Source organism: Astatotilapia calliptera, chromosome 12 (genome assembly GCF_964374335.1).
Source record: "Astatotilapia calliptera chromosome 12, fAstCal68.1, whole genome shotgun sequence".
NCBI lineage: Eukaryota > Metazoa > Chordata > Actinopteri > Cichliformes > Cichlidae > Astatotilapia > Astatotilapia calliptera.
The window spans coordinates 12334704-12348704 of NC_137433.1; the positions used below are offsets into that span (position 1 = coordinate 12334704).

At 42.5% G+C, this 14001-nt stretch overlaps 1 protein-coding gene across 3 annotated transcripts in view; it reads right to left on the reverse strand.

Annotated features, from left to right (window-relative positions):
* dock5 (dedicator of cytokinesis 5) overlaps nucleotides 1–13977 on the reverse strand; it is a 37919-nt gene extending 23942 nt beyond the window's left edge. For all 3 annotated transcript variants that reach the window (XR_013912515.1, XM_026186960.2, XM_026186959.2), the window contains exons 1-10: nucleotides 13786–13977; nucleotides 5961–6044; nucleotides 5699–5739; nucleotides 5550–5605; nucleotides 5179–5275; nucleotides 4865–5013; nucleotides 4593–4728; nucleotides 4344–4501; nucleotides 1385–1466; nucleotides 677–806 (exon numbers count right to left, since the gene is read on the reverse strand). Coding sequence is in view for 2 of the 3 variants with exons in the window: in XM_026186960.2 (XP_026042745.2) it covers nucleotides 677–806; nucleotides 1385–1466; nucleotides 4344–4501; nucleotides 4593–4728; nucleotides 4865–5013; nucleotides 5179–5275; nucleotides 5550–5605; nucleotides 5699–5739; nucleotides 5961–6044; nucleotides 13786–13828 (976 nt within the window). In the remaining variant the exon portion in view is untranslated. The remainder of the gene's footprint in view (nucleotides 1–676; nucleotides 807–1384; nucleotides 1467–4343; nucleotides 4502–4592; nucleotides 4729–4864; nucleotides 5014–5178; nucleotides 5276–5549; nucleotides 5606–5698; nucleotides 5740–5960; nucleotides 6045–13785) is intronic.
* Between the last annotated feature and the right edge of the window lie 24 nt (nucleotides 13978–14001).

The window sequence follows — 14001 nt, forward strand, 5'->3', positions numbered from 1 at the left end:
CGAGCTAATTAACTAGATTTGACAGCGTTTTCTAGTAAATGCCAAAACGACAGCAAAATGGGAATCACCTTTTTTCTGTTTTATTTTTTAAAGAGCTCGGAAAGTTAATTAACTTATAAGTCTGGAAAGTGTATTTTCCACGTCTGAAAAAGAAGCCGAGCCAGGTGTTGGATCTCGCTCACCTGTTGCCTGGCGCAGCAGAAAGCCAGCTTAGTAAGATATATTGAGCGGTCTTGATCTTGCCTTTGAATTGTTCATTTCACCCGGATCTTTTCCTAGAATGCTTTTTTTTTTTTTAAACGCTTTTTCCCTGGCTAAGAATAATATGACTTCTGAGTTGAATGTTCATTCTGACTCCGGTTTCAGTCCATTTGCTGGAACACCAGAGGAAAACCATTTCCCATCAAATCCACTAATCATCTGGCCGAAAACAAAAAGACAGTTGCTAAACCAATTTTCCTCCGACTGCCTTGCCAAGGCAGAGTGAAGGCATTTTCTAGGTCAGGAAGCAGGTGTTCCCATTTCGTTTCGACACATGGATCTTTCATTTCTCCACCTCAACAAAACTATTCATGTATCTGTACCACGAGAGAGGGCTAGCTTTTTCTTTTTTTCCTTCTTAAATTGAACTTTTATACTGCTCTTACAAATATTAGGACATAAAAAAGTCCCTCACCGGCCACACCAAACGGTCTCCTAAGTCCGCCTGTTTGTTTCTTGCCCTCTTTCAGCTCCATGCTGCCCACTCTGATGATCTGGCACACCAGGAAGAGTCGCTGCCTCATCAAGTCAGTGCTGCTCAGGTCCTGGACACAGAAGACACACAAAAGATTATTTATTATGGCACTGCGAGAGATAAGGTGCATTAGGTACAAAAGGCAGTGACTCTACTTGCCAGTCATTGTGTACACACACAGGGCTGGAGCTGAGGACCAGATGGAAAATATTTCCATGATAAAGGAGTGGAGTAAAAGCTTTAAACACATCGCCTTCCCAGCATGTTTATATGCTTATTTTTCTCAAGGTTTTTACTTTTCAAAGGACCATCCACTTGTGTGCTTTGCTATAATCTTAAACTGTACACCTTGATTAATGTGGCTTTATCACACTCCAAACCACTAGCTCCTGATGGCACACATGGAGGTTAACACAGTGACTTGATTACAGAGCACCGCTTATTAACTTAAGCAGAAGCAACATAATGGAGGCGAATGCATTCAAATTTTCAATGATGTGCTGTGAGTGAGCCATTCAGTGAAACTTTTAGTAAATTAGGAGCAATCCAGACGCTAATTGTCTTCTTTGTCACAGACTTCAGGCGGCGCTTGGATTGTTTAAATCTGAAAGAGAGGGAACGCACTGTGGTGGGTAGGGATTTGGTTACCGTGAATAGCGCTGGCAGGTTGTTGAGTTTTTCAATTTCTTTAGGCATTCCCGTACTGTCCCAGCGCACCAGGAAGTTCTCACTGCAAGAATTTAAATAAAAGTCACAGTTAGAGACGGCGTTATCTGAAACCAAAGCCAGTGATGTAAAAGCAGCATTATTTTATGTCTCACCCAATAAAATCCAAAAGTTTCCAGAAAAAAATTTCAAGTGTCTGCATATTTTAAATGCCATAATTATAAGAGCCTAGATATCCCTGTAGGCCTTACCAAACATAGGAGGATGCAGCCATCCTAAAAGAATCATCACCAGCCGGTCATTATTGGTATTTCTGTCAGGACCATTTTAGTCAAAACAAGACTGATTCCATCTGCAGTAAATTATATTTGGCGGTACAGCCCTGTTCTGGGACCTCCCCGAGAGCACACATCCCTGCATTTCCATGCACAAATATGGAAAAATGCAGGTTGGACAGCAGCGAGACACCCCCACAGAACAGAGCATCCCATAACAATGCACATGACATCAAAGCTGCATCTACACAGGAAGTGATTTGCAGCAACGTGGTGACCATAGAAAGCCAATGTCATTCAGGGTGGCTTTAAGCAATGCTGTCAACAGGAAGCAGGTGGGTCATCTCCGTGGCAAGCCAGTGAAGTGAATACTAATAAGAATGCAGAATAACAGAATAGACCAGCATCACGGAACATGACATCCGAGCGGCATTGAGGAGAGTTAAAACAAGGAAAGCGGCGGGACCAGACGGCATCACCGGCCGTCTGCTACGCTGCTGTGCTGACCAGCTAGCAGGTGTGTTCACTTACATCTTCAACGAGTCCCTGGCGAAGTCTGTGGTCCCCACATGCTTCAAAAGATCCACCATCATCCCTGTGCCCAAAAACAGCAAACCCTCATCCCTGAACGATTACCGGCCAGTTGCACTGACCTCGGTAGTAATGAAGGTGTTTGAGAGGCTGCTGAAGAACATCATCTCCTCCTCCATCCCAAACACCACAGATCCGATGCAGTTCGCCTACAGATCCAACAGATCCACAGAGGATGCCATCGCCCACGTCCTACACACCACTCTCAGCCACGTGGACAAGAAACAGGGTAACTATGTGCGAATGCTGTTTGTTGATTATAGTTCAGCGTTTAACACAATAGTGCCCTGCAGACTGTTCACAAAGCTGAGGGATCTGGGACTTAACAGCCGTCTGTGTGCATGGGTGTTGGACTTCCTCACTGGCAGAACTCAGGTGGTGAGGGTGGGTAGATGCGTCTCTAACAGCATCACCATCAACACAGGAGCACCTCAGGGATGTGTCCTCTCGCCACTGCTCTACTCCCTCTACACTTCAGACTGTGTGGCCACCCATGGCTCCAACACCATTGTGAACTTTGCTGATGACACAGTGGTGTTGGGTGCCATCTCCAACAACGGTGAGGCGGCCTACATGGATGAAGTGAAGAATCTGGCATCATGGTGCCAGGACAACCACCTCCAGCTGAACGTCAGCAAGACCAAGGAGCTGGTGGTGGACTTCAGAAGGGGTCAGCACAGAGACTACAAGCCCATTATCATCAATAGAGCTCCAGTGGAGAGGGTGCAGTCCTTCAAGTGTCTTGGTGTCCACATCTCCTCAGACCTGACATGGGCTGCCCACATTCAGGTCCAGGCTAGGCAGCGCCTGTATCACCTACGACAACTGAGGAAGTTCAGGGTCTCTCCAAAGATCCTCAGGATTTTCTATACAGGTGCTGTGGAGAGCATCCTCACACAGAACATGACATCGTGGTTTGGGAACAGCTGTGTGAAGGACCAAAAAGCTCTCCAGAGAGTGATCCGTACAGCAGAACACTGCTGCAGGATTGCTCTCCCCCCGCTTCAGGACACCTACACCAGGAGATGCCGGACTAGAGCAGCGCAGATACTGAAGGACCAGCCCCATCCTGGCAACAAACTGTTCCAACTTCTGCAATCTGGTAGAAGGTGAACCTTGAATACTGAAGAGTGATGCATGACAGGCTACATTTTAGGACTATCTAGGCAACCGGAATTTCAACTAGCAACCAACTGTGAAGTTCAATGCGATGCTTAACATTCAAATCACTCCGTGTGTGACGGCAGCTTCAGTGAGACAAAGCACGAGTAGCATGAAACGATGGAGGTGGGTTGTAAAGCAACTTGCAGAAACAGCAATAAGAGCTTGCAGGCCAGCAGCTTAAACAGCAAACCACGAATAATATCTGCCAGCCATCTGCTGATGTAGTGAGGCACTGAGGTCAGCTGGTCAGCCTGGGTTTTCTCGCCAAGTCTGACTTCTTTCAGCTTTAGCCCTGCCAGATCTAAAGCTATTTGTTGCACTTAAAATGTTCCATCTACAAGATCTCAACGTCTGAGCGTAAAGTGAAAACAGTGTCATTTCCACTCGTTGCGTTTGTACGTGGTGGGTCAGATATGAGCATCGGCAGTATGACTGTTTCGAGGTTTTGCACCACTAATTTGTCTAACATTCAGTTAGCAAAATGTTTACTTTTTAAAGGTTGCTTTAATCACTTCCATTATTTATGCGGGTATAATGTCTAACAGCAAATAGAGACGGTAGTTTTCTACACCAGCAAGCAGATGAATGCCTAACAACGATCAGCCTTGAGTGCTAATTTAAAGCAGAGCTGTGCTGAGTTATTTGACGATAATGCACAACCTCCAGCCATTATTACATTTGTTTTCCCCATTGCATTACATAAATAATTGCAATTCCTAATTTTTCACTTTAGCAGTTGTAGTATTGCGAGCCATTAATACTTCTTTAAAAGTTTTCTGATCAATTATATAAACATTGTGAACATTTCTATAGACTTTTAGAGGCATAGACGAGCGCAAACTATCGAACGGCAAACTTGTTTAGTTGTCGAGTTAAGAGAAAAAAACAAAAAACAAAAAAAACAAGCTAACCTGATGAATTCAGACTGATCCGGGTCATACAGAGACATTAGCAGCTCGGCATCTTCTCCAATGTTACACACAAAGTTTTTCAAGTTCATGAACAAGCTGTAGGTGTGCACTGTACTGAAAAGAGTCTGACGCCTCATTTCCAGGTTCTGTAGCCGTGTCTGGATGAAAACAAGGCCGGAAACAGTGAGTGGACAACAACATTAAATGAAACTGACAGCCAGTGATAGTATCAACAAATCGGAACTGTGCCTTCTCCTCTTGTATCCTGTCATCAACGCTGCGGGAGGCGGTCTCATGGGCCCGGAACAGGCTGACCGTACTAGTCCTGTCAGGATTCAGCATGTTTCCCGCTTCATCCCGCACCACCAGGTCCAGACCCAGAATCCTGAGCAAGCCAGAGGATCAACACAGCATCAAATAAGTTTACAGAAGCAATTTTAAAAGGCTCACCCATACAACCTGAGGAGATTTTACAACAATAATAGTTCCTAAAGGCAAAAAAAAAAAAAAAGGATTCATACCGGTTTCCATAATCAATCTTTGCTGTGACTTTCTTTTTGAGCTCTACAAGGTCATCCTTGGGCAGCGTTCCTGACACTATCTGAGATCGATATTCGATGAGGCTGTAGGCCATCTGCTGCACAGTCCTGAACAAAATTGTCTTGTTCTCCTGCCAGTTAAACAGGTTTTATTATAAGTAATACCTTTCTTCAGAGGAATGAAGAGCAATGAAACTTTATAACAAAAGTGTGTCAAAGGGGTGAAAAACAGAGGTGCACGGAACTGTGTGTACAAAAGTCAAAGTGGCAGATAAAAGAAAAAAGTCTCCACATACCACATACAGCTTCTGCCATATCTGGGCCCATTCCCTCAGAGTAGCTCCGAGCTCTTGTACCAGGGGTAAATCGGCCGGAATAATTATTTCCTGCTGGCTACCAGCCACAAAAAGAGAATAGAAAGACATTAGAAAAGTGGCTCATCACTCATAGATCATGTCATATAATTTGGATAGATTCAAGTGCTTTTCTATACATGATAAATAGGTGGATGGTTTCCTTACACAGCCAAGAAAAGCATTACTGAGTCCTCACTTATGATAATTGTAAGTGCACTGCTATGTTGCTGGCAAAACACAAGGCTGGACAGCAAACCAAAAGCAGAGCAGATTATCATCAAAATGATCTGTTTACTGATATGTGATCTCACCCTATTCCCTCAACCGTAGCCTCCTTTAAGTGGATGTAGGAAGCAGGGAAAATGCCCTGAAGAAAAAGAAAAATTTCATAGTGATCAGTAAATTACACACACACATACACACCAAGACAATGATGATAATATAGCACTATTGCCCATACCTTTTGTGATTTCCTGCGTAGAGCATAGCCCCTATACCAGCCTAAGAAGACATAAATTACCCAACAAAAACGTTACACTGAGGGATAGAGCGAGATAGGAGTGATGTCAGGAGGACAATGTAATAGACTCATTTACATTACTATGCATAACACACTGAGTGCCAGTTAGTTCAACATCTCATTTAAGTTCCTGTGTCAGCTTGCTTTAGATTAGGGGAAAGAGGGATGTGTCGGGGCCTGCTGTGTGCTTATGCTTGCTCACCTTCAAATTTCTCAAGTATGTGCACCGTGTCCCCCACTTGTAGACACAGCTCCTGTTCGCCACTGGCATCATAATTGTAGATCACTGAAGGACAAAGCAGGACTGTCTCATAATGTGAATCTTACACACACACACACACACACCCACACACACCCACACACACACACACACAACAAAAACTGTTAACCAAAAAAAATTAAATAAAAAGGTTCGGGCAGACAGATTGATTGACGAGTTTTGTTCCTCCTCAAGGTCCGGTGAATTACTGCAAAAACCCCAAATCCCTTTTCAATCACTTATTGCACAGAGGAGCAAGTCTGTTTTAAAAGAAGTTCTGGATCAGAGGTTTGCAGTTTCTCACTGGAAAAAAGAAACCAATTCAACCTCCATGTCACAGAGCACGCACGCGCAGCAGAGAGGATCTTGATCTTTGATTTATTCCTCATCTTATTGCGTTTTCTAAAAGCAGGCAGTGTGTTTGTGCAGCACGCCTGTGTGACTCAAACCTCTAAAGCGTTTGTGCTATTTTTAATTGAATTGGATGCCTTCGGGCTGTGATTAACGTTCCAGTAAATAGACCGCGCCGGAGCAGGTAGTTGCAGTGTCAAACGTGAGGAGTACCGCTAAAAAAGCAATAGCATCAGACTCTCCCTATATCCGATAACATGCGTGCTGTGACCTTTGGTCGGCAGTTACACTTGCAGCCTGTGTTTCTGCCAAGTGACTCACCTGCAAGCGCTGCCCCTCCCTGTGCTCATTTTTAACCTTGCAGCTTTCCTGGAGGCAGCTCCTATCTTTTCCTTTTTAGCCGTTTACCAGGACAGACATTGGAGGGGTTAATACAAGAAAATGCTTGTGCGTAAAAACATATGTACACTCACTCATATACACACACATGCGCGCGCGCATAAAACTGCAAAAGAGAAACCTTGGCAAACACTACTGTAGCAAAGGTCTTATTCACGACTTGAGGGAGCTGCAATAACGCGCAGCCACTCATTCTCACAGTAAGATGGAGGAACTATGAGCAGAGCTCTGCCCTGACTTGCATGGTGATAATGCTTGTTGCTGGAGGCCAGATTTCACTGCACGCTCCAACTGGCTCAGCTTATCACACCTCAGTCTGAATACCAAAACTTGACAAATCACTGAATGTGACTGCTTTTCCTCCTCTTTGACTTCCTCCTCATCGGCTTTCCATAAAACACATTTTTGCTTGAGACTTTGTTTGCATTTCTGCGCAAAAAAAACTCCTGGAATATCACGTTGGCTTTTGACGGCTGTTTTGTTAGGAGCACCTGGACAGGTGTGAGGTTCTTCCTTGTGTCAACAAAATAGACAGCTAATGCAACCTAATAATAGTTCAACTTTTCCTGCTTTTGAACATGAACATGAACAGAAGCCACAGATGTTGTTTTCCAATCCCAAATCTAAAAAAAAAAAAAAAAAAAGATGGTGTGCAAAATGTAAATAATAACAGATTCCAATGTTTTGTAGAGCTCAGAAACACAATTCTATTTACAACAGAACAAAGTCTCAAATGTTTAAAGTGAGAAAATGTATCACTGTAAGAAAAGAAGTTGGGATGCAGAAACAAAAGGATGAAGATGTAAGGGGAAGAAAAAAAATAGCTGCTAAAACTGCAACTAAAGAGGTTAATGGGGAGAAATCTCTGTGCGCAAGGACAATGGAAGTTAGTATTGCATGCCCATGCTCTTTGGGCCCTCAGGCAGCACTGCATTAAAAACAGACATGATTCTGTCATGCAAATCACTGCATGGGCTCAGGAATACTTCCACAAGTGGCATAGACAAATGCAGGGTAAAGCTCTATTGTGCAAAGAAGAAGCTGTATGTGAACATGATCCAGAAAAACTGCTGTTTACTCTGAGCCAAGTTCATTTAAAATGGACAAACTGGAAAACTGTGGTGAGACTAATCCAAATTTGAAATTCTTCTTGTAAGTCCTCCCGACTAAAAAAAAAAAGAGAGGGACGATCTGTTGCTCAGCAAAAAAGCCTGTATCTCTGACGGTCTGGGGATCCATTAGTGTCTATGGAATTGGGAGCTTTGATTATGTCTTTTGAGCCTAGGGCTTCCATTTTTCAGCAAGACAATGCAAAAACCACATACTGCATCTATTACAATAGCATGACTTAATAATAGAAGAATCCGGTTGCTGAACTGGCCTGTCTGTCGCCGAAACCTTTCACCAACTGAAAACATTTGGCCCATCATGAAATGAGAAATGGGGGACTGCTGAGCAGCTATAATCCTGTCAGACAAGAACGGGACAACATTCCTCTCCCAAAAGTCCAATAAATGGTCTCCTCAGCGCCCAGATATTTTTGACTTTTGTTAATAGAAGAGGGGACGCTATACAGTAGTAAACATGGCCCCCCTGACCCAACTTTTTTGAGACATGTTGCTGTCATCAAATTCAAATGTAACTTGTTTGTTTTTCCTGAAATGGTAGATTTTCTCATTTTAAACAACTGATGTGGTTTCTATGTTCGATTGCGAATAAAATGTGTGTTTATGAGATTTGCAAATCATTGCATTCACTTTTCATTTACAGTTTACACAGTCTGAACTTTTTTGGAATCGTCTTTGTATTTAAAAAGAAGTTACAGGCATACTATGAATCACCAGGAAATTAATTATATATGCAGCCAGAATATGTGCACTGAAGAAAATGACATCTGCCTCTAGTCAAGCCAAGAGTGACAATGGGCCATTCACCAACTTGACAGTGTCCGGGCCTGGCAAGAGCCACACTGTCTAAAGCAAAAGCATCAGTCTGGGCTCTGGCAGCAAAGCTAATCTGTGCCACTCTGAGGCACCCTGTCTTCCTCTTAAACTTCAAATGCTGAGCCTGTAGCTACTGTTGTAAAGTCCAATAAAGCTCTATCGGCACAAGTTCAAGTTAATGAGCATGCTAATGTTAAATCAGAGTCAGCCTGATTCCCCCTAAATGATTTACCATAGAGGTGCACTAGCCAACAATTAAAGAACACCCCAGTCGAAGAGTTTGGGCAGCCGCTGGCAGCTCATCAAAGTTAACACAATACAATGAGAATCTATTGTTCTTAGTGCTGACTGGGCATGAAAGGACCATTGCATGACCAAGATAAAACAACACAGCATTAAAAGAAAAGAAAAAAAAAACAGCTTTAAATGATGAAAGAATCAATTTCTGAAAGAAATCCTTGAAAATGTTACTATACAAATCCTCTGCATTCAATGTAGAAAAGCCTTCAGTGCAGTAAAAAAAAAAATAACATAAAGTCCATAATGGGATAGAAATACTAAGTGCCACGCTGCACGGGGTTTGATGCACAGGCAGCATATTCATTTATACAAAATCAAATCACTTTTCAGATGCAACTACTAAAATATTATTATTTCCTCCTATAAACTACCACTCAGTGATGTATCACATCCAGTATCTCTTGTGGCATACAAATGTCATACACTACCAAAAGCAGGGACAGGTTCAGTTAGTATCTCTCCAAAAAGCCATTAGATAAGTAAGTCTATTAAGGTTTGCTTTTGAGCCAATTCTCCCCCGGCAGCATTTCTCAAAAGGTAAAGGCCTCACAAGAAAAGCCTCGAGCCTCCCATCTCCTTGTCTAGACAGCCAGAAATGATCTTAAAACTGTGCTCCAGCTAATAAGTCTTTTTATGTTATCCATAAATCAGAAAGTTAATTCTCAAGTTCAAAGCAAAAAGTGCAAAAAAGGATAAAATTAGAGCAGCTTGGGTTCATCTTTTTATTTGGGTAGGGAAAAAAAACCCTGCTGCAACATTAAACAGAAAAAGAAAATTAAAAAAACCTTAGAAGTACAGACTTCTTTCACCAGGTTGTAAAAGAAGAAGGAGATTCATCTGCTATTACGTTTTAAAAGCAAACAGGTATTGGTTCAGTCTGTCCGAACTGAGAACGAAGGCAGCACTTATCTCCAAATCACCGGCTGCAGTTAGGTTTGACATGGCAAGATTGGCAAACTGGGGGATGTAATGACTGTGATGTATTTACGCTGCAAAGCCAGTGGATTTTGTTAATAACAACCTCCACCCCCCAACCCCGCCCGCCCCAGGCAAGCAGAGAGAACAAAAGTAAGCGGTTCATCATTTTAAAGAAAATGCTACATGCTATTTATTGCCTAATTTCATCAAGTGGAAGTTGTGGTGGCTAGAATGGCAGCTCTCTGAGGAAAACTTCAGGTAATAACAGGAGGCAGAAGTGTTGCTTGTAAGAAACTGTAAGACAGCTTTTACAATTATGACTCAATTATCACACAAGCCGCTTATTGTTACTCAGAAATGTTTATTGTTACTTCACTGGAACTGTCTCGACTTCCCTGCACTAAAGGGTGTTCATCAGCTTAAATTTGTATGTATGTGAACAAGCATAACTGTGACACAGCTATTTTCACAGTCATTGTGGGCCAACAAACTGCTTACACAAGACTGATTTGGACACCTGATGCACCCAGGGCACGTAAAACGATAGCGCACCACTCAGTTTATCGGGAGACATCACGGTTCTAATGAAACTAACTTTCACATTGTGCTTTTAAGAATTTTTAGATGGTCTATTACATTTTCTTGAAGAGTGTAAGCCCTTCTCAGACACACATTATTATTCAAGGCGATATTTTTAGGCCTCTTCAAACATTTCTGAAGGGGCCCTTTTAATGAGTACCGCCAGCGAGTAAGTGTTGTTATCAAATAATACTGTGAGCGTCGCAATGGACAGTTCTTAAAAGGGATAAGGTTCGATTTAGCACAGCCAGAAAATTCATGTTCTTATTCCAGACGACTAGTGGGAGAGGTCTGCTTTGACAAGGGTGGAGGCGCACTGATGCAGCGGTTTTGTTCTCCCCGTAGTGGTTCCTCTGTATGTATGCACGGCTAACAGGAGATACATCAGAATTTAATTGTGCAACATTTTGCAGAGGCAATAAAGGCATGCTATTCTAAATCTAAAGGAGCCTTGTGTAGACTGGCAACCAATCTACCTCCAAGCAGAGATGAGCTACAGTTTCAGAAGTCGAAGAAACTTCTTTCATGCTGCACACTATATTAGTGGATTTACCAGCCAGTGCTGATAAGACTTTGATGGATTTCATGGAAAATTCCATTATCAACATAGCTGCCTATATTCTTTAACTATGCATAGAGTAGGTATGGGGAAACAACAGATACACTCACAATACTTCACTCAAGATACAATATTATTGAGAATTTTTACCTTTTTCTTAACATTTTAACAGAATATTGCAAAGACATATGCAAATTAACAACTGCAAATTAAGCCCTCACGGTTAAACTTGGTTTTATCCAATAAGATAAAGTTATCTCACCCCAGTCTTTTTATTGTTGTAAAATGAGTCAAACGTGCCAACACTGTCACTAAAACCTGCCATAAATGTTGCCATAAGCTAGACTTCATAGACGTAAGGAGGCTAGTGTCCTATTTTCATTTGTGTGACTGAGCCATTAGCGTGCTCTGAATTAGGCGGTTGCTCTGTAAGTGTGTCCAGTGATAGATAATTTTTCACTTGAGTCAATTTAGTGTACGTCAGCTCCACTAACATTCTCTCAGTGTGGTGGTGCATTAGATGAGCCCTCTTGTTTGTAGTATTCCATGAGTATTTCCATTTACTTTATAAAACATAGATCTTTCGTGTCCCTGCATCGATAAAATATCTCCATGCAAACTATCACAGTACTACGCTGTACTGAACACACAGCATTTATACTGAAACAGGAAGAAAAAAATTATAATAGAGTCATTGTAACAACAGGGTCACTTCAAAAACTGGTCACAGTTTACAATAAAAAGGCAGGCACCAGCTGCGATGTGTCATTAGCATAAAAACAATGAAGTCAACGCTGCTCTACTGGATAAACTGTGTGAATTTCATTCGTAAAATACCCCAAGCATCTTCTCCTGCATTATATTTCCTTGTCGGCGCACATAATACACAGCATACACACCAACAGTGGCATATCTGAAGCAGGCCAATATTAGCCGGGAATTTAAATGTATTGGTCGTTCTGTATTCCGTACCTCCAGGTTTTTTTCTTCTTCCTCAGACGTGAAGTCCCGACTGATGCTGACTCAACTGACATCACCTGAGGTAATTTACCGGATTTTCCAGAGCTCCCTCTGGAGCCACACATGTGTCATCACTCCCCAAGACCTGGTGATTTCAATGCCTTTGAGCCTCCAGGGCAGCGTTTCTCTTCTGGATATAAAAAATATGAAGCTATCCTATTATGACAGTGTCACAAATTCACCATTACAGCTCTTAAGCTCCTTATTATTCACATTTCCCCATTAACTAGTGTGATATAACTGATATGATCAGAACCCTTACAATCTCTTCTTTCATCCAAAAAAGTGTAGTTGCCCGTATTTGAGCACAGCCTTGGTTAACTAATCGGATTAAAAATGTAAGCCCTTGTACGGGGGTCCGATGGCATTTTAAGGATTACGTACAACGTTAGTGACTCCTGCCTTGTTTCTGGGGCAAGAAAAATAATGTCAGGAGAATGGCACCATCTACACAATATATATATATATATATATATTCCTCGATATCAGCTGCTAAAACAAGGTCACATGCAAACCAAAAGGCAGAGTTTGTGTGCAGAGAAACACATGCGGCCTTAGAATTGTGGCTTAGAAATATTTTTAGTCACAACAGCAAATTGAGCACAGAACATTTTATTTAAAGCCAAAATAAAGTCATGGGCGGGGGATCCAGGTTAGAGAACACAGCCAAGGTATTTCAGTCCTAAGCTGTGATTCATCCAGAGAAGAAGAAAAAAAAGACACCAGATATATTCACTCTCATGTGTGTAGTACACCAGGAAGCGATATTGGTAAGTGTCTGTAGCTTAAACCAAAAGATCCAGCAGTGACTCAGGGAAGAAACCGATGTCCAGACAACCTGTGTAGGCTATAAAATCTTTACAGTAAACATCAAAGGGATTCCTAACAGAGACAACAGTTGTGCTGATTTGCCTTGAGGGCGTGGATAACTGGTACCTGATAGCACGAGCATACGTGTATGCATTCATACATGCAAAGTAAACTGCAAGCTCACACACACACACACAGGTGGAAGGGCCACACCTTAGTTTAACAAACTTAAGTGTAAAATACAGTCGTGAGGACCACAAACATATGCTACGTGGTCATGGTCCACTGCATTGACACATTACAGTCTTATGTAAATGTAGCCAAATGCCACTTGTCCACAAAGTTCCTCTCGTGCCTATGCAAATAACATTCCTCCACTATCTCACATGAGGCATGCAGTCACAGCAGCGGATCCCATGTGGGGGCCCGACAGGAGTCCTTGAAGGAAAGGACCTTTCAGCAAAATGACGATTCATTCAAGTTCACCTTAACTACAGCACAGCTTCAGCTCGGCGGGATTATAAACTCAAGAATGGCTGATACGTTCACTGAACTCCCGGCTCTTCCCCCATTTCTCCTCGCACATTGTAGTAACTGAACTGTAAATAATTTCTCACTTAAAACCAAACTGCACAGAGGGACAAACGGGAGAACAAGCCCCCACAGGGAAGCTTGTGAAACCCAGTTGGGCAACAGTGTGGTAACAATCACTTCAGGTCACAAACAACAACAGCAACAAAGTCGCCAGTAACTTAAGTTTCCCAACTTCCCGACTCTTGTCCCTCTTGAAGTTGGTGGAGTTTCTGGGAGTTAACGCGGAGAGTTGTTCACTAGCAAAAGAAAATAATAAAGAGGGGTGGTGGGCACGTAGTTAAATACAAACACTTACCCACTCCGTACTTCTCTTTTTTAGTAGGAATCCAGCGGGTCATAGCTGAGGGGGAAGACGTGAAGTTGGGTGGATAAATAAATAAGTATATACACTTGCTAACCGAGGGCGGGCGGTGCACTCCTGCTCGTCCCGAGATCTACAGTTCCGCCATCATAACTTGTTCACGGGGAGGAGAGAGGAGGGCACAACACGGCCGAGAGAGGAGAGAGCGGG